We start from the raw sequence: 21,449 nt of genomic DNA on the forward strand, positions 1-21,449 counted from the left end.
TACACACATTTACTAGAGTGGGATTGTAAACTCAAGAAAATTAGATACTTCAGACCCCTCTAAATAGCAGTCAGTCTGAAAGAGGAGGTGGCTGTGTGAATCAACTTCCAAAATAATATTGTTTTTCTGTGAGAAAAATGTGTGAAACAACCATTTCAAGAGAATGTGATGGTAACATTACAAGTTACCATTGTAAGAGAGTAACAATCTAAGGGCCTGTTAAGGCAATCATAAGTAGGTTGTAAAGTTGAGTGTCATCTCCAGTGTACCTCCCTGGTCCTGTATCAGAAAAAGCATCCAGTCAATATGTGTAACTAAACCCAATTGATCTCAGAAGACAGATGCAAGAAGTATGCCTGGAGAGACAATTAACAGCTGGCAGCCAACATCCCAGCTCTTGCCTAATGCAATTTTTCTGTTCAACCTGACTTTAAAAAACAACCCCAAAACCCAAACAAAAATCACAAAGACACCCAAACAGCTCCCTCGGCTCACACACAATGCCCAGATGATCACCTTCCTGGGCTGCCTTTATCTCCTGTTCTAATGCTTTACACCTCTACAGTACACACAGTACACTCCTGTCACCATTTTACTCCTTAAGCCTCTTCAATACTCCTTCCCCTCTTGAGAGGCTTTGGTCAAAAAAAAGGCAAACAGCCTGTCACAGTTTAACATACCTTTTGTGGCACCAGAGTGCTGCCAGCTCTTAGGCCATCTCCCCTGTCCCCTCTCTTCTACACAAAAAAAAAAAAAAAAAGCTTCTGCAGATTACGAAAGTCTTGCTAAACAAACACACATAACCCCCCAGAACTTAAAATAATGCTGCATACTAACAAAGGGTACTGCCATTATTTTCCATGTGCCTTAAGTGAACTGGTTTTGAACATCCATTAAATCATGTCAGTATGCTTCCAAGGTAGCTGGTTTTTAATGAGGGCATGACACATAGCTCAAGCCCAGAGCATTCATAAATGTACATATCTGAGCAACAGGATGCTTATTTTTCCCTTCCTGAAGCTGTTGACTTACTTGTTTTCAAGTTCTACAGCCTCAGGAGAGCTACATACACAGACAGTACTTCTCTCCAGCTACACTTTCTACATAGAAAACATGTCAAGTGCATTAAAAAGAAATAAATAATAATAATTTAAAATCCTAGATTCTGTAAACTTTCTTTGCTCTAGCAGTCCTACAAGACTGTTGCTACAAAATCCCGAGGTCTGCTAAGATAACTCTGGGAGACACTGAAGAACCAGAAAGCAACTTGGAAAAAGAAAAACTGCCTTTTCCCCACAGTCTTTGTCTCAGATCTTTTCACTCTTTCCTTTGGAAGCATCATTCCAAAGTCTAGGAATGATGTTAGGCCCCAGGAAAGCCCCTCCACACAGTCAGTGAAAGAAGGAAACAGAATCTTTTCCTCTCTGCCCACTTGCCTCCCATCACACACGCATGGGCTCAGAAAGCTACACAAAAGCTAACTATGCACTAGCAAACCACAGCACAAGCATTAGCAACACTTGAGACTGTGCACTATCCTATCTTTAAAGCAAAAAGCATAGAAAAGCAGGATAAAGAAATGAGGAAATTTTTTTTTAGGAAATTGCTTTTTATCCCACTTAGCTTTCCTCACTGTAGAATACTCCCTGGAAAGAAAACCATTTTGTCATAGGCTGCTCTTTAACCCACTGAGCTACAGCCAATCTGTGCAGCCTTTGTTTATTTTCAGGATGAGAAAAACCAGCATAATTTCACATGACAGATTTAGCAGCAACAGAAACTCTTCTGGCAACACAATAAAGCGACTGCTAGCAAATGGCTACAGGTAATTTCCTAGGAAAGTATCCAAAAACTCAGTAAGCCCTCTGCTAAGTGTCTGAAAACTATTATTTGACAATAAGCATCAGAAGAAAAGCAGTGTCACTTAACCTGGCTGTTCCACATCCATAGTCTAAGGATACTCCCAGGGGTGAGCTCTTGCCAGAGGGCAGGCAGCCCCTCCAGCAGGTATTATAAACCCCAACCAGGTATCCCATCAGGTCAAGCTGCTTTAAAGGAACAGTGCCAGCAAAACTGGGGGAGGAGGTTCAGAAGTTTTTTGGAGAATTTCTGCCATAAGGTAGCTAGCCAAGAGGTACCAAGTTCCCAAACCATCCAGCTAAAATTTTCTGATAGAGAACATAAAGCAAACAACCCTTTTAAAAAACATCAGGCCAACATGTTTCATGCAGCATCCTGAGTTATCAGTGTATGCAATCCAAGGCTCTCTATCTGATTGCTTTTCTTATGCTCTGGGACCCCTGTGACTCTGCTGAGTTCATTACAGGGTCAGGGCCTAAATGAGATTCTGGATTTTCTGAGTTCTTTTTAATACAAAAGAAAACAGAACTGCCTGGCAGTTCCTCTGTGAGATGAGGCATCTGCAGTTGTTTCTCCTCCCCCCTCCCGCTCCACTTACCAGCAAAGTAAGAGATCCCCATCAGCAAAAATTAAAACAAGAAAGAATCAAGATGAGTGCAGCATGGCAGTCATAACAAGGAACTGTTTTAACAATCCTATTATCATATACAGGACAGTGTTTCTGAAATAAAATAAAAGCTGGTTGATAAGAGACAATAGCATACCTGCAATATTTTTCAAACTCAAAAACTTAAAACCTGAAGTATTGTTAAAAAAGAGTGACAAGAGACCTGTACTCCAAGCACAAATCTCACACTTTCAACACAGAGAAGAATCAGATTGCCCACAACATCTATAAAGTTTTTTCTTATCACCACAGTATTCTATATGGGAGAGGCTCATATACTCTTGTTATGGATAGCACTGTGAAATTCTAATATACTGACACATACAAAAAAAAGCCCAACTAAGAGTAAAAGTAAAAAAAAAATTTAAAAAACACTTGAAAAAGAAGTAATTCTGGGAGAAAATAATGTTATAATTATGAAAGAAAATAATACAGATCATTCAGATGGTAAATCTTTAAGGGACTGCTTAAAACCAACTTTTTTCCTTTATCCCCTATTTCTTCTCTGAAGCTGGTCTCATCACAAAAGCCAACACATTTTTTTAACTCCATAGTAGCTAACTAGCAATCCCTGTCTAAGTTCTTGGGTGTGACAATATGAGAATTTGTAGCTACTGCCATGCTTAGCAACCAGCAATGAATCAGGAGCAAGCTTTGGGTCTGCAGTTTATTTGAAGCACACTTATTATGAGGAAATATTTCAGGTAATATTTCCTTTTGTTCCATTGTACTTCTCCCTCACTGGTTTATAGCTTCCCCTATATTCTCTGCCTGATTTGTATGTACTTCAGGAGCTTTCACATGCTTGAAATATTCCATCAGAATGATGCAGAACTGACTTTGCTGCAGCACTGAGATGTCTGGCAGTGGATCACACTGTGTAGCAGCCCACATCTCCTTCTGCTTCCAAGTGAACAAGGGCTGCTTTGGAGAATGCTACCCCAGATAACCCCCAAACTGACAGCCTGGGAGGGAAGTGCATGGATATGGGTGCTGAGTCACTTTTCAGTTTAATTGCTGTGAACAGGTACCAAATCCACAGAAGCCAGTTTAGCTAGAGAAACTGTATAAGGGTGAAAATGTTCCTTCTCTTATAACTTCCTCCTCCTCTTCCCTTCCCACCATACCAAGTGGTACTGCTGTGATGAGGACCACACTGGAGGTTTGCACTTGTGGAGCCAGTCAGGGAACACTTCCCTTTGCAGGACAACTAACTGAAACCCTTCAGGAGCCAAGGGCTGGTAAACATTTATCACCCACAGCTTGCAAACCTTGGCTCCATCCAGTCTGCTGGGGAGCAAGCACCTGAGGGCCAAGATCACCTCTGAGTCTCAGTTGGAAAAAGTCTGCAGCAAGAAAGGGAAGAATTTGGTTGGGACAAGTACTACAGGTTTACAGGGAGGCTGGGATTTGCAAGTAGAGGGCATGAAGAAAGAATGTGAAGTGCAAGAGATGGAGGAGCCCAGGCTAAAACAGAAGGGCTGGTGGAGCCTGCCCGCCTGCCTGCACCAGGGTGGGCTGTCAGCAGCCTCATGCTGGGATGCTACAGGGTGTTTTCTTGGGTGATATCCAGAATGGGTTTGAAAAAAGTGATTTAAAAAAAAAACACTGAATAAATACCAGTGGTAAACTCTGTGTTCTTCCAGACTATGTTTTGGATTTTAGCAGTTTTGTTGAAATTTGAAGTACTTTGCTTCTTTGGTCAAGCTTAATAAATTAAACTAATTTATTACTGCTTCTCCTGGAATGACTTCAGAGAGTCTGTTAATTCTAGAAACTAGCAAAAATGAGAAGACTCATTAGAGTTAGAAAAAGGAATTGTATGAAACACAATATTCTAATTATCACTAGAGTTGCTTGTTGCAGGGCATCAAGATCTCTTAAAATCCTAACAGCCTAAATTTTAAAATAACAGCATTTAAAACTGGATAACAGTACACTAATTTTCCCCTTTCTGCCATTTAGGTGTATTTGGAAACACATTTGTCAGGATAAAGGAGAGCTATTTTCTTTCAGTGTTTTGAACAGTCTGATGTTTTATCTGAATTGGAAATAGCATTTGATTTCTGTCTTTTTTTTCCCAGTCTACTGTGGCTGCATCTGCTGAAACTGGGGGTGTAGGAGAAGGAAAAGTGAGATTTACACTGGTGGAGCTTATTGCTGAACTCATTGGTATAACTTCTGTGAGTCAAAGCTAAGCATACATATATGCATGAGTGGTATTGAGTGTGAATATATGCATCAAGACTTGAATTTTTCCATTAGCCATTTAGATCTGCTGACATTTTTGATCACTAGGTCTTCCCTTCTTTTATTTTCAAAGCTTAAAGATCCTTTATAAATAATTATGACAAACACAGTTTTTCTATCTGATGATTTACATCCAGTTTTTCTTTCACCCTTTTCTTTTCTGATGCTTCTGTTTTGAGTATTTGACTGCGTTCTTTAATTTCTGTTTTTAATTTTTGTTCCATTTTGAAACCCTCTCATTTAGGTTTCATTCCCATTCTTCTTCTAGCACTATTGTCTCACAGATCTTTTCTCTTCCTAGTGCATATTGTCTGTCTTTCTCAGAAGATAACACATATGTTCTCTCTCCAGCTTCCAGATATTAGCACTTTTATTGTTGATTTCCAAGTGACAGTATAAGTGATTAATTCCATGCAATTATTTGTGATCACAAAGTTGGCAAAAAAAGATTTCTCAAAAGCTAGGTTTTACTGTGAAACCTTGTGTTTAACAAAAAATCAGCTCTTATCTTCTGCAATCCACCAGGCTATTGAAGGATGTTGGGAGGATGGACAAAGGAATTTGGTGCTGACTTTCAAAAGCAGAAAGCCAAGCATCAGCCAATGGTTTGCTGCTAATGGCATGGTCTCTTTCATAACAAACTACACCTTTTGCAGATCCAAATGCCAGGCCTGGAGCTTTGAATGATCTGTGATTTTATGGAGCTTTTTTCCTTTTTTCCCCCCCCTCTTTGTAACTCTGGTATTACTGGAGATTGTCCCTACTGAGAAAAAGAGATGAGTATTTACTTCTTTCAAAGTCTCAAATCAGAGATTCTTTTTTGTGTTTCTTATTCCTCAAATCTATAGGGAAGCCAATAGCTCTAGGCTGGTAGCTTTATGCATTCATATTTTATGACAATGAATATAAGTTGGAAAGTGATAAAAACAGAGCTCTAAAATGCAACCTCTTCCTTCTGCTATTGAATCAAAGTAATCCCTCGAAGACAAAAAAACTTTTAGACATTTCTGGGACTGTGTTATATTTACTGAGAAGGAAGTCTGGACTTCTGAAAATATGCTGAAATTTTTGGTTGCCAGAGTTGTTTAGGAGAACAAGAGATTCTCAGATTTCTCAAATTTTAGATCAGAAGAATCACATCTATCTCCATGGCTACCAGATCAGTTTGTGAGCAACCTGTCAGATTTCTGGTAGCCATTTTGGGAGGTTTCATAGATATACAGTTTAGCAAAAAGACTACTGTCCTACAGTAAAAGACTACAGCAGGCTTGCTGGTGAGACCAAGGCTGTATACATTTGAACATCAGTCAGAAGGGAGGACATCTTGCTGTACCTTGCTATTTGACACTGTTAAACTTGCTGGTGTCAGGACTAGGGATCAACAGAGTGGGTTGTTTAGTGTCTTGTGATCTGGTGGTCATGGGCATGTCTACATGTCTAAAACCTGCACTTCTAGCATGGAAATATTTCACTATGGGAAGAGGAACAGTGGTGGTGCCACTGAAGAGAAGGCTTCAAGCATGTATCTGCTCCAGGAACATCTTTGGATATTTTGCATGTTTACAGAGGCACAGGACACAAAAGGAGAACCTTACCAAAAGATTCAGCATTTGGGTATGCCATCTGCCCTAGGTCCCACATTCTTCCCACATGCTTCCCTTCTTGCTACATGCTCTGCATATTCTTATTCTACATTTTCTTATTTCTGCAAATTAACCTCAGCTTCATCTCTTCAATACTAAATTTCATTTCTCCCTTCAGTCATGTATCCTCAACATGCCTTGGATGCTGCACACTACAGCAAAGAGACAGAGTACTTGCAAAAGGGATGGGAAGAGAAGTACAAATAATATCTCAAAGATATCCTAAAATTTATAACAACCAACACTCAGCCCACATGCAATAGATATATGATACAGTATGAGTTTTCAGGTAAGGCATTCTGAGCTTTTTGAGATTTATTCTTAATCCTGTAAATAACTACAGATGGAAAAATCACCTACATATGTTAGTGTTTGAAAAGTGGGGGTTAAAAGACTTGTCCAGGATCACAGATGAGGTCTGGTAACAGAGAAACAACACATAATAACTTCACTAGTTTAGCTTAAGTGGGTTGAGATCTTACTGTCCCAACAGCTACACTGCTTGGGAAGTGACAAAATGGGATGTGTGATCACTCCCTGGGTCACAGCTTTGTTTATCAGGTTAAAGTATTCAGTGTGCTGTGCTATACTTGAACATCCAGGGTGAGGTAAAAGGGGGTGGAATGAGATGTACCAGGGCATCCACACCCATTGCTGTCTGATTCTTCCATTACAGAGGGGGAGATGTCAGGTGGCATTGGAAGGTAAGGTCACCAGGAGACAACAGTATTGCCTTAAATCACTGCAGCAAGGTTTGGGCTTCAGGCTTCTAGATCTTGTCATTTAGTTAAAAAGCTACCCTCTCTCCTAGATTTTGTGTTTGGCTCAGTTAATTTGAACTGACAGTAACTATAACTCTCAAGGTGGTGATGATGTGTATAGCAATTCCAGTAAATGCTGCTGTGTCACAGAAGTCTATATAAAACAGATAAGAGATGTGTTCTGTCTTAATTATATACTTCAATAAGCAATTATAAGAAAATGACTGTTTCACACTGTGAATAATTGGTACCACTTTTGGGTTTATTTACATAGCTATCAGAGCTGGGCAGAGGTTACCTACACAGGTTTTACTGATGCTCATTTTCAGATGGATTATTAAGCTTGTATTTCCACTTTGTAAAGTTCACTTAGCAGCTTAAAACTTGTGCATATATTAGGCAGTCCTTTTTCAGTGTCCTGCTTAACCTCAGCCATAACTTCCTTAAGTGAGCAGGCAATTGATCAACAGCTTTCCTAATGCTGAAAATCCTTACCTGCTGGAGTAATCTTACACACGGGTGTGCAGATGATCAGGGTGTCTCCTCAGCATCTGTCTGATCAGCAGCTGTGGCTTAAGGAGTCGCCACTCCCTACATTATTCTGAGCAAGTATTTCTGTGGCTATTCAGCAAATGAGAATTCGTCTGGAGGAGAAGTAACCTATTAATACTTTGTTGCCTATTTGATTTTCCTGGGTTACATTTCAGATTGTCTGTCATTTCCCTGCTGTGGTTCATTGCACAGCTTCAAAAATGCTTAAGTGATACAGCTCTGATTGTCTAACACTAAGACAATTTAAATGGTTTTATCGAGATATTTGAGTGCCTTTTCCCATTAAATCTCCTTTATCTGTGTCTATCTACAGTATCTATTAGAATCAGTTTAGCACGTTGCAGTTTTCCCCTCTCCTTAGGGTTCTGCATGGGATAACTGCTCCTTGCTCTGTCCCACAAGGCTAATGTCCTTATTATATCTTCCTTTGCAAACACTCACCTCTACCTTGAAGGTGCCAATTAGCCATTTCACTCCAATACTTCAAGTGATTTAACACAGCTAAGGTAAATTTATTTGAAAACTATGTCCAATGTACTCTGCTGAAGGGATGCAGAGGTGAAAAAGGGATCATTGGTCCAAAACAAGTTGTTTTTTGTTTTTTTTTCCTGCCAGCTCTGTTGGATAGTCCAGTAAATCTTCTCTTTTCAAGTCCTGCTTTTGCTTCCTCAGTGGATCTCCACATGAATGGAGCAAGGCTGAAGCTATTTCAGGATGTCAGACATCTAAACTGGGGAAGGCAAGTCAGCAATGGACCCAAATCCTCTTCCATGCACGGATGCCGAAAGTCTCAGGCTGGTGCTTGGTGTCAGGTCTGTGTTTCCTCATCCCTGGTCTGTTGCTCTTATGCTGTTCCTCCTGCTGTGCTAGACCAGTTCACAAACTGGACACCACCACAAGAAAAAAGAGTATTTGAATGTTGATCCTGCTCAGATTGTTTCATGGCCATGTCCTGGGCATGTCAGAGAAGGCGATACAAAAGCAGGTGGTGCCTCTGCTTCCCCTGGCATAGTGGTACTGAAAACTCTACCAATCTGAAGTGTTTGTTACCTCTGTCAGCTGGAGCTACTGTGTCTCAGTAGGCAAATACTTCCTATTTTTAGATTTATGACATATCTAAATAGTTAGACTGGCAAAATTTACAAGTGGAGGAGCATTTTGATGGTTTATTTTTCCTGTTCCCTAGAATGAAGAACACAGGAAAGTGTCAACTCTTTCTGGTAAAATTGGCTGAATTTCAGCTTTTGACAGTGCAACAGTCTATTGTGGTATGAATATTTTACATTCATAGCCAGCACGTAAAGTCTCTGAGCACAGATCAGATTTTCATGAATACAGTTATGTAACTTCTGGCCACAGTGCATCAAAGTCCCCTATCCCTCATGAGGGAATCAAGCTGGAGTTCAATTTTTATTTATTCTAAAGGTAGAGAAAATATTCCTGGGAAGCATCTTAGTTCTGTTCCTATTTTTTCATTATTTTATTTCAAAGCAACTTTCATTTTATATACTTTAAATTTTGCATACATTTACATTTCCTGTAAGTCGATGCAGGAAAATGTACAAAACTTATTCTGTGCCATATCTCTAGTTACATCACAGTAAAACTTTATTTAAATATGGAAGTGAATTCAATCCTTGCAAAGCTAAGCCTTATTTTGAAGCAATAAGAAAATGTAATGAGCCTGGAAAAACAAGGTGGCCATGCAATAAGCCCTTTGAATAAATATAACACTGACATGAATATAGCATAAGCATTGCTTATAACAGTACTCTTAATCCTGTGCCATTTGTATCAGTGGAGATGAATAAATTGTGAATCAGATTAAGAACAGTCCCACAGACCTTATTCCCACTGAAATTTTGAATTTGACTAAAGCAGATAGTGGGGTTAGATTTGTACAGTGAAATCCTGAACACATAAAGTTAATAGGGCTTGTTACAGAATATGGATTTCTCCCTTACTGTCTCTACTGTAGATTTAAAAGGATAAATACTCTGAAAATTCTCTTCAAAAGCAGATGGCCTAGACTTTTTTTTATAGATGAAAACTTGCATTCTGAAGAACACAGAAAAATATTGAGTGCTTAAATTGATGGGTTTTCTTACACCCAGGGCCATTTTGATTTTAATTATTACTAACCCAGGGAGTATGGCAATATCTCAGCACTCAAATAATGTTGGCAGAATGTAGTTCTGCTACTCAGATGATAGGAAATTTTTTCTTGTTATTAAAAAGTACTATATCATGCCTCATGTAAGCTGATTCAGTGCAATATATATGATCATTCAAACGTGTAACCTCAGTTCCTCCTCTCATCCCAAAGCAAACTACTCCCATGTCACAGCTAATAGCTTTGCAAAATGTACTTTGGGCCAATTTACCCACACTATGGCCTTTATATCCTTAAATTGTATATTATCAGACAATGAAATAAGAGGTTTTTGTTTTGGTGGTGTTTTTTTTTTTTTTTTGAAGGCTTGAGTCACAATATTGGTAGTATAAACATAATTCCAGTGTTTAATATTCCCATTCAATTACAACTGTACAAATGTCAGTCTGAAACCTGTGATTTTGTGGTTTTTCCCATATATGTCTCTTTTTACACAGCTTCTGGATAACACTGTTAGGCCACTTCCCTTAAAGATTAAACAATGACCAAAGAGTCTTTAAGAACACCAAAAAAATTCTGGGTCATCTCTTAGAGCATCCTTTCTCCTAGTGAGGCCTAAAGCAGGCACTCAGTGGAGGACCAGGTAAATGGATATTTTGAGTACTCTCTCTTTCAGCCTCCTACAAATGGTTTGTGATTCAAGGACATTTGAGCTAGGAGTGATAAAGAGTATTTTCATACATTCAGTAGCACAAGTTTTTCTTCTTCCTAGGTACATAAATTCAGTGATTTCATAGCATGTTATTTGGGGATTATTTGGTGCGGTATTGAAACACGTGCAAATAACTTTTCCAAAATAAATGGAGACGGGAATTATGAGGTTTGCATTCCTGTTGCCAATGTCATTGCTTTTGTCTCTTGCAAGAGCACTTCCACTGGTGATGACTTGCTACTCCTGAAGTCCCTCATTCCTGAATTTCAGACTGACACCTTTTAGGCCCCAGGGAAAAAAGATGTTTGGGATATGGAAGCCGAGTACTTCATTCAAGGAAGGTTTTCTTTACCAGTACAAGACCCTTGAATTTGGCTTAGTGTTCAGTGGTGAGCCCCTGATGCCTGTGGAGCATGGGGAGCATGGGGAGAAATACTCATGGCAACCCGTGTTGCTAGGCAGATGGATGATTGTGTTTTGTTCCTGCCACTGTGTTCTCAGGGATCCTGGCTTCACTTCTAGATATAATTAATGGTAATAAAGTCTGGAGGTTAAAATATGAGGATCTCAAGGGCCATTTCTATGCCTGGGTGGAACAGGGAACCTGGCACATATATAAAAGTGAGAGCTTTTTTCTGCTGCAGCTCTTTAAGTGTAGTCCCAGAAGGTAAGCACTGCCAGTTGCTCCTTGACATTGAAGAATATTGCTGAGGGAAAGAAATGCTTTGGTTTTCCTAGTAACTCATTTTTAATGCATGTTCATCCACTTTTCCTCAAATATTTGCTGGTTGTTGAAGCTGGGCAGGAACACCTCAAGATCCATTGGATTAGAGCTGTTTATGAGCACCAAGAGATATTTCTTAAGACAGATCCAATGTCATCTGGTGGACTGAAAAGGATTTGAGGTGCTGCTATTATAACTGGCCTTTTAACCTATTCTTTTCCCCTTTGTCCCCTCCTTCTGAGTTTTACTTACAGACTCAGCCAACCACTGAGCTTTTTCCCTCTAAAAGCACCTCCCTTCCTGCCTTCCTCCCTGTTTTTCTCTCAATTCTAATTGCATGGTCCAACTTTCTGGCTGTAGTGATTCAGATGCTTGTCAGACCCTTTACTGAATTTCTTACCATGACAGAAAACTATTCAGTTTTTAATGTTTTTTTTTTTTTCTACTATGTCAGTGACTTGTATCTGCTCTTAATGAATGGTGAAGCCAGCACAAGGAAGAAGGGTGGAGCCAGCACTCGAGAAAGAAGGACAAGACTTGAAAAAAGCACTGCTGCCCTTTCATCATTGGCAAACTCTCCTTGTCTTGTGGAATCATACCCTCTGGCATTTTATTAAAGTGATTAGATTTTGGGCTTAGGATGAAAAATTAAGGGAACTCCTTTGCCAATTTATGTGTTTTTGCTGTTCTGTAGGTCAGAGCAGGAAGACTTTTACTTTTCAAAAAGAAAAAAACTTGACACATAAGGTTAACAGGAAAATCCCAGTGTAGAAGAAGTCAATGGTAGAGCCAATAATGGTGGCCATGCATATTTGTCTGTCTCTACCCACACTGGTAGACTTCTCTTCATTTGGCCCAAGCATAGGATCAGAGTCTTCAGTGATGAAGAGAACAAAGCAAGAGAGAAGCTGTCTTCCCTCCCACACACCAGGTGAGTGTAGGTGATAGCCCTTAGTGGAATCTACTCAAAATCTGAATGGAAAGCAAAGAATGATGGAGTCTTCTTCTCATTTTCATCTGTTTGCTGTGTATCATTTGGGTGTACAGGTAATATTTAGAATATTTAGATGCTCTGTTTCGAAGAAGCTGTTTCTGAGTCACTCAAATCAGCTGCTGATCCCAGAGGAAGAGCAGAATGGAGATGCCAAATGCACTTGGGTCATTCCTTTCATATTGGTGAATAAAGGCACTGCATTGCCAAAACAGCTCCTGAGGGGCAGGGCTGTACCCATTTAGCTACAGAGCACTTAGGTGGGCTCCTGTCACAGAATGGTGGCAAATTAATCTGCTTTTTCATGCCTTCAGTTATATGCTCTCCAAGTGTGTAAAGAGGGAATTTCATACTGAAGACTCAGCAAGTGTTCAGGGCAAAGATGTGTCCAAATGCTGAAATCCTGAAACTATGAGAGGAGACTGCTTTGTAGGGTGTTATTATATGTCCTTGAACTACATTATCTTTTACAGCAGTTCTCCCATTTTAGAGCTGTTTTTTATGGCTGAAAAAAATTTGGGAACATATGCATGGAAAATATGAGAAATGTGTGATAAGACCCTGATAGCTGAGAAGAATGTATGTGATGAAATTGGGTGCAGAGACAAGGGTACCTTCCATCTATTAGTCTTCAGGGGATTCAGGCTTTATATCAACAACACTGGTTTCTTCCACATTTTTTCCTGAGATATTTTTTGACATTTTAAAAATTAAAAATTACAATTTTAAAAGGGTATGTTCTCTTCAGAGGAGCTCTTTAAAGATCTTGCATGCAGCAGCTGATATTTCAAGCTGTTGAATTAGTGGTTCTGGGTTTCCTTTTGTACATGTCTGTGCCAAAATGCGATTAGTTGTTTCAGCCCACTCATACCCTTGGTTTGAGATGTCTGTGCATTAAGCTAGAAGGAAAAAACAGTCATGTGGTTCAGGTCCAATATTTGATCTGCATTATAATTGTTAACATTTTTTTGCTACGTAGATTTTTCAAGATACGTTGCCAGGAAATTTTAAAGCAGTGAGCTCTCATTTTGAAGTGGTTTTTCACTGTGTATTTTGTTTGGCTCCTGGAGACAGGCAAGACACCAGATTTCTGTGTGTCAGGAACTGGGGTAAGAAGGGGAAACAAGTACTGACACTTGGCTGAAAGCTATTCAAAGCAAAAGGAAAATCCCGACTGGAGCAGGAGATGCAAATGAAGCACTTGGATTTATGGTAATTGTCCTGTGTGGGAATCTCAATAACATGGGCAGGACAGTGAAAATAGAGTTTGCTAAAATGAGTATTAACAGTAATTCACAAAAGATTTTGCAGCTAGGCTAAGGGTATCAAACTTAACAAGTACAAACATCCAAGATTTGACCAGTACTTTTATATACTCAGAGCAATGGTCTCCCTGAGGAGCTATTGCAGCAGCTCATCAGTGCTGGAGCCAGCTGCTACAACAGGACATAGACATTGTGCCATACCCATGTCATACCTGTTGCCTACTTCATGATTTCTCCTTTAAATGCTGCTTTTGTTATCACCCCTCTTGGAAGAAACAAAACCAAGCGAGTGTCAAATAGGAAAGGATGATGAAGAAAGCCAAGCACAAACTCAGTTGAAGTTGCTGGGAAGATGTTAAGGGCAATGACCTGAGTGGGGTTACTGTCTTACCACGTCACACTTGCAGTGACTCACTTCGATTCAAAGGCTCCTGTAAAAACATGGGAATCACAAGAAATTTGCACAATAGACAATATTTGTATCTATTTTTTTTAAAGCTGAGTGTTGTTCATACTTTGGGTATGTATTTGGCATGAAAACCTTAATGACTAGAACAGGACTTTTTAAAGCTTTTATTAGGGAAACGTATAAACACTTTGAATTAGCACAGCATTTAGTGAATGAGCTGTACGTGTCCTATGAGTAATCAGGTGATCTGGGAAAGGATGTAAGAAATCTAATGCTGGGCACAATATTCGAGAACCTGAAGTCCCACATTTGAGGCAGAGGAGGGAAGAGATAGGAAAGCTTTGTCCTTGCTTGTCTTCAAACATGTGACTGATACCACCAGGAAAGACAAACGTTTTCTGCATGGAAGGGTTGAGGGAGTAAGAAATGGGACCACTGCAAGACTGAAAGATAAGGGCCTTCTGCTGCTGCTTCCTCTAACTTATCTGCTGTGCTGTTCTCACCAAAACTCTCATTACCAATTTGAGGGAGAACAAATATGTGCTATTCCTGTAGTCAAACATGTAATTTGAAATATTTTGTTGCTTTAATAAACTGTTCAAGTCTGGAGATAACCTTTCAGAGGGATGGGCTATGTTAGAGAGCGTAATAATCTGTTTTCCCAACAGAGTCATGGTGTGTTCTCTTGGGTAACTATTATACCCTCTTTACCCTGAGCCACATTCAATAAATATGCAGAAGTGAGTGGCTGAAAAGCAAGCGGCAAATGCTAAGATGTTATAAAAGAGTGATTTTTTTAAAAGCAAAGAACCCCAGTTTACCTTCAATGTGTTTTTTGCAATTTCATGCTTCTGTGAATACTGAGCACATCATAACTGTTTGTTTGAGAAGTGGGGATGAGCCTGTGAGGAATCACCCACATGGGCTTTGCAAAAATTTAACATCTGACAAACAAGCACCTGCTGTGGTGAAGGCAAGGTTTTCGTTTTAGGAATTTCATAAATATTTATTTTCTATGAATATACAATTGCATCTTGCTGGAATATTAATATTTCTATTTTCTCTACTTTCTCAGTTGTTTTAAGAGTCAGAAGAACATTCTGAGTGTGTCTAAAACACACAGATAAATTTAAACTGCACAATTCAGTATCACCGAGACAGAATGTTTTAACTGTTTTGATGGCATTTAGAATAAAATGTTCTTTCACATTCTAAAGCTCAGACACACAGAAATCTCTGCAGCAGTGGGGATAACTGTTTTTAGGAGAAATGGAACAGTGTCAGGTTTAAGGGGCTCATCGGGGCCCTGGCTGCCCGTAGAGGGGTGCTCAGCACAGGGCAGCACCTGCCCTGCCGCACAGGGGTGGTCGGTCATGTTCTTCCTTTCCTTAGCACAACGGAGAGCGAAGCCCTGAACCCCAGCGTGGGGCTCGCAAATTAAGGGCTTGATCGACATTTTGGGGAGGCTGCAGCCGCGGCTCCCCGCCCGGAGCAGCACTGGGAGCCCAGCACGCAGAGCCTCCAGCAGACTACTGGAACCACCATCTCCCATTTGCTTTGTACGCTAACAGGCCGCAAGCCAAGAGCCTTCCAGGGCGGAGGGATGGGAGTTGCGGCCCGAAGGTCCCGCCGCCGGCAGCCTTTCTCGCCGCTCCAGTTCGTGGGGAGCCGCGGCAGCTGCGAGAGGCGGCGGCAAGGAGAAGGCCCAGCCGGGCCGTCGTTGCCATGGCGACAGCGCGGTGCTGCTGCCATGGCGGAGAAGGAGGAGAGCGACGGTAAGGCTGGGCCTGGGCCGGGGCCAGGGCTGGGGCCGCGGACTCTTCCCCGCGGGGCGTGCGGGAGGGCTGGCGGGGGGCAGGGCCGCCGGCGGGCACCGGGAGAGGGGGTCCGCCCCATGGCAGCCTCCGGCTTGCGGCGGCGGAAGGGGAGGTGGCCGGCAAGGTCTGCTCTGCCCGGAGGTGGTGGTAGGATGGCAGCAGGGCACCGTGTGGGCGGCACAGGCATACAGATGTGTGTGTGTCTGCATCTCTGTGTGTGTGTATATATATATATATATATGAATGCATATATATTTATACACACACATAAATAGACCCCCTGCCCCTCCTTCCCATCCCACACCACAGCCTCCGCCGCACCTCAGGGCCGGGGGCTGCTCCCCAGCACTCTGTCACCGGGGATGCCACCAGCCCGTGGCCAATGCCACCCCGCGGGCGATGGCCACAGGTGCAGGCAACCTTGGCGTGGTGTTGCTGCCACACAGGGTGCACCCGGAGCCGACTGCCTGGTCACGACATGGGGTGGCTTCCAGGGCAGCCAGGCTGGCTCAGCCCCCGGCCTGAGGTAGTTGGTCACCACTCCTTGCAGTTGTTTCTGGTTACACGGGGCTTTCTCTGCCAGGAAAAAATAATCCGTGCTGCTGATAGCACCATGGCTTATTTTTAGAGGCAAGCGTGTTCTACTTTGGGGAGTCTTGCCAGAAATTCTGTTTTACAGGCTAAAGGTAATTCCTCCTGCAGGGATATTTAAGTATCTTTTCAAGGAAAACCTGTTTTCTCTGAAAGTTGTGATACTGTGTCTTCTAACATCCTCTCCAGAAGTGTGTGTGTTGTAATAATTTGCAAATTCTGAACATTGTTTTCAAATTAACCTAAATAATAAATTATTTTGTATTATTTAGGAAAAAAACCTAATATATTCCATAAGATAGTTCTGCAAATAGTTGCTGTGAATGGTACTGAATGAGTAATTTGATTTTGTTAGAAGTATCTGAACATGCAGTATAGATATCTTGCAGAAACTAAGAAATAAGACTGATACAGCTTCAATGAGGACTGTTGAGAAAGTGGTATTTCTTTTATATTGTTTTAAATTTTTGTTTAGTCTTGTGAAAGCATGTTTTTTTTTTCATCTTGCCAGTTTTGGAAATGAAGCAGAGGCACAATGCTGGCAGAAGTAGATAGAGATGATAAGATAGCAGCCTAGAAGTCTGCTGAACCATCTCAGAAAAGGGAATCTGGTGTTCTGACAGGGTAACAGTAATATTGCAAAGTTATGGCTCTGTATGTTTTGGGCACCCAAGTGTATGATTTGTGATTTTGCACCATTTTGTCAGTCAACAGGCAGAAATTCTTGGAGAAGGAAGGTCATGGGATTTTGATCAGTGGCTCCTAATGTTGATTTTGTAGTTTCAAAGTGAGAATGCTTTCTAAGGAATTTAATTACTGTATTACTGAAGACGTACTATCTTGTTTTTATTTTGTTTTGGGTTTTTTGTTTGTTTTGGTTTTTTGTTTCTTTAGGTTTTTGTGTGGGTTTTTTTTTCAACACCTCGTTTTTTAATATCCTGTAGAACACTGCTCCTGGTAGAGTATCAGATGCCATTTTCCAGGGGAAAAATTGTGCTGCTATCCTAAATGACCTTGACCCATGAACTCAATTTCCCTCCCAGACTTCCTGATGGATCATGAAAAGTCGGATGCTGGGCTTTGGTTTCCTATCTGTAGAATGAAGACAATAACCTGTGTGTGATGCAGACAAGGAACCTGACTCACCTTCCATCACTCATGAGGATCATAGTCTGTTATTAGGCAAACAGGTTGCTCATTGCCCCATAAAGGTGCCTCGTTATTATAAACGTGGCTGAGGTAAGCTGACAGTCAGTGTCTCATTAAACTGCAGAACCAATCCGTAAGAAAAATGTTGCTTACACCTATTTCAGAGTTGCTGTTACACTTCTTGAAAGCAGCAGTTAGAGGGTTAGTTAGGATTCCCCAATTCCAGATTCATGCATTGATCATGCTTTCTCCTGACAAGCATTCCACTTCCATGCAAACTGCAACTTTTATTATGTTTCAAACAGAACGAGAGCATTAGTTGTAGTGTCAAATAATTAGTCTGTAGGGTACTACTTTTAGTTCTTTGTAAGTCTCCAGTTGCACCAGCATTCATGATAAAGGTTTCCCTTAGGTTCTACTAATTTCAGGTTTTGTATTCTTAAAAGTTACAATGCCTGCTTAAATGTTTTACAGATGATGTACACAAGGAGGAATGGTGAAAGGCCAAATCCTCCAACTCCTTGCACACTATGTTACATTGTTAACTTATGCAATTCCTGTGAATAAAATTTTGTATGTGCATAAGTATTAATGGGATCATGCCTGCACTATCTGAAGCTGTATGTTTTATGTATCAATTTGTATTGCTACAATTGTGCTTTCAACATTGTGTAATGTTTTTTTCTTCATACCCATCTGCTTAAGTTAGACTGATTACTTAATCTTTCTTTTCTATTTGTCCTAACATTTCCTCCTATCATTTTGTTCCTTTTCCTCTTTCTACTACCTAACCCAGCCTGTCTGTGCTTCCATTTGCTCTCAGATACTTTGTTTGTAGTTTGACATACCACGTCAGCTTTTCTAAATTTTAGTATCTCTGATCTCAATACTGATGTTGCTAGAACCTGAAAGCAAAATGTCAGACTGGTAGTGTCTGAAGTAGAACTAGACAGAAGACATATTTTTCTCTATCTGGGATTTAAAAATCACATGAAAGTACATAAAGGAGAGAATGCTCACCATTCCTGTATCATTATGGTAATGTTATGTAACTGATCAATATTAAGAGTTTTTCAAGACCATCTTCTTTGTGCCAGTTAGTATATACTTGAAATGCAGTTATTAAGTAATGAATTTTAATCCAAAAGGAAATATTTTAAGTAGTCTGAACTTCTGTTTCACCCACTTGCTATCATAGGAAGGCAAATAACTAGTTCTGCATAACGGGTGTCCTCCAGAAATCTGGATACCTGATTCTCATGGGGAGACTTACACAGAGATGGAAAATAACCATTCTGCAATGGTGGTTTTCTCTGGTAAAGGACTGGTAGTTGTTCTGGGTAGTTTAAGTTACAATATGTAATCAGGTCTCATAGATCATCTTACCCACTTACAAAGCAGTCATGTGGAGGCTGTTAGAGATTACAAAGATTTTGCAGCCCAAATTTAATGATTTATATAAATACAATAATAATGTGTTCTATCATACATATATATCTGCTCTTCAGCTGTCCTGACATACTGGTGAAATCAGAGATGTAACAGAATTTACATTTGGTAAGGAATAGCTACATTTCCCGTTCAACTACCACCTTCTTGCAAAGAGGCAACGTTGCCCCTACTTCACCTGTCCTGCTGAATCCTCCTGTGTCTGGAGGTAGCTTATAAACCTCACTCCACTTCACCTGGCTCTGCCAGAATTCTGTATCACCAGAGATATTGCAAATGAGCTATCACTCCTCGTTCTGTTTTAATAAAATTCCAAGTCTAAGCATAGAGAGTCCAGTAGCTGCCACGAGCATTGTAGACACTTGTAACCATTAATTCTGCTCAGAGCACACTTAATTAACATGAGAGTGTCATACCTGACATACAAAAGTGCTTAAGCTGTGAATGGCTTTGGGGAATCCTGCTGAATGGGATAATATGATGCACATGACAATTAAACACATGAGTACATTTAAGGTTTTTGCTGTATTGAGGATTTTAAAATGTAATTTTGAGGGTTTCACAAACAAGCATCAGCGTTTGAAAGGTACAAAAGCTGTGGATTAAACACTTACATTAAACCTTCAGGCTAAAGGAGTCCATCAGACAAATAATCTGTAATTTAAAAAGTGGCAGTGTTTAATTTATGGAATAAAATACTATCCTAGTATGTGTTATTAAAAATAAGCAGCTTTCATAGGCCTCAAGGAAGCAATATTTCATCTCTAGAAGGAAATCTGAATATATGAGGTCACTTAGGAAATCAGTGTGAAGTTTTATCACTGGAATTTACAGATGAACACTGAATATTTTTATATCCTCTTGTTGACATTGCTGTAAGACATTCCACGAAGAGAAAAGTTTATAGCTTTTATTAGACTTTAATGCAGTTTAACATGTACCTAGACATCAATCTGAGTTATGTTTCAATATTTGTACTTATTTGAGAGAGAAACAAAAAATAAATGATGTCCATTTCTCATGGATAAACACAGGCTATAGATTCTATCCTCTTGGCCATACTCCTGCAGTATAAGTTGATCTCAAGTGGATGTAGAATAGGTAATTGCAGATTGACAGCTTTTTTGTTTCCATGGTGCAGAAATTTTTCAGTTTGGCTCTACTTCTGGCTGAATTATTGAAAAAAAAATTGGCTGGCATGCAGGAGGGCTTTAAACTTTTTTGTCTTTTAAACAATGCCAACCAGCAGATATGCAGTGCTGACAGGGAGCTTGAAAACTCCCACAAATTATCTTTCCAACAATAGTTAACATATTAAGAATTTCCATGTCTACATACTAATTACTCTAAGATCTGAGGAGCTGGGTTTGTAGTTTGGTGGGGGGGGTTTTTTTGGTGGTGTGGGTTTTTTTCTTTCTTTTTTTTTCTTTTTTTTTTTTTTTTCTTTCTCTTTTTCCCCCAGTTTAGGAGTACCTTTATTTTGTGTGAACAGCTAACACTTTGTTGCTATTGGCAATGAAATGTGGCAGGCTGAGGTTGTGGGAAGGAAATGGTGTTTGGGATAACAAAGATCTAGTATGAACCTGTTGTTGGATGTGCTCAACAGGGGCTTTAGCCAGCAGGTTGGAGGTAGCCCTGTAGATGGGGGTGCTGGTCACACCACTGCTCTGCCCAGGCCAAATCCTGCCATGAGGTTTGGCTGCTGCTCTTATGCCATGTGGGTATGGTTGAGGTTGGGGACAGAAGCTGAAAACAGCTCCTACACATCCTGCAAGGTTTCCTAAAAGGAGAAGTAGCTGCAGCAGTGATGTCCCAGCCAGTGTGGAGGTGGGCCTGGTGCCTGGAGTGGCAGGAACCTTGGGAAGGGCATGGGACATCCAGAGATGGGGCTTGGAGTGCTGCAGAAGGTGGCTGGAGAAGTGGGGAGCTCCTTGCATGGAGCTTGCAGGTTCTTGGTGCAGGGTAAAAGCTACTGGCATGGTAAGGGGCAGAAGGTCCCAGCACCTGCCTCTGGCTCCCATGACTTTTGAGGTTGGATTACCTGCTCCCTGACAGGTTTCAGAACATATTTTTAATAAATGGTCTTTAATTGTAAATGTCCATCCTTAAGGAAACACAGACTCCCAACTTTTTTGACATTTGGCATCCTTACTGTTCAGGGTTACAGAGGCATGGGTAGCATGTGAAAGCCCCATAGAAGGGTTTTCCTTGTGTCCAGCTTGGGGCTGTGTAAAACCATAACTCTCAAAGGCATATTAAGCTCCATCTTAAAAATGGTAAGGGATATTTTGTTTATGGTGGAAGGTCACAGGAGGTTCTGGACCATTATTGCTGATGGTCAGGTTGAAAATCAGACATGAATTCTGAAATTTAACTATGATCAGCCTTATCCTTTTTTTCCCTGTTTGTCATCTTTCTCCTTTAGCTTACTCTGCTTCAGACAGGTATAGGAATAGGTCTTATTTCCTATTGATGATAAAGGTAAATGCCTTCAAT

At 40.5% G+C, this 21,449-nt stretch overlaps 1 protein-coding gene across 1 annotated transcript in view; it reads left to right on the top strand.

Annotated features, from left to right (window-relative positions):
* Positions 1-15,566: 15,566 nt before the first annotated feature.
* EFCAB2 (EF-hand calcium binding domain 2) overlaps positions 15,567-21,449 on the top strand; it is a 29,731-nt gene continuing 23,848 nt past the window's right edge. The window contains 1 exon segment of the mRNA XM_071739123.1: positions 15,567-15,722. Coding sequence (XP_071595224.1) covers positions 15,698-15,722 — 25 coding nt within the window. The 5' untranslated portion in view covers positions 15,567-15,697.

Source organism: Heliangelus exortis, chromosome 3 (assembly GCF_036169615.1).
Source record: "Heliangelus exortis chromosome 3, bHelExo1.hap1, whole genome shotgun sequence".
Classification (NCBI taxonomy): Eukaryota; Metazoa; Chordata; class Aves; order Apodiformes; family Trochilidae; genus Heliangelus; species Heliangelus exortis.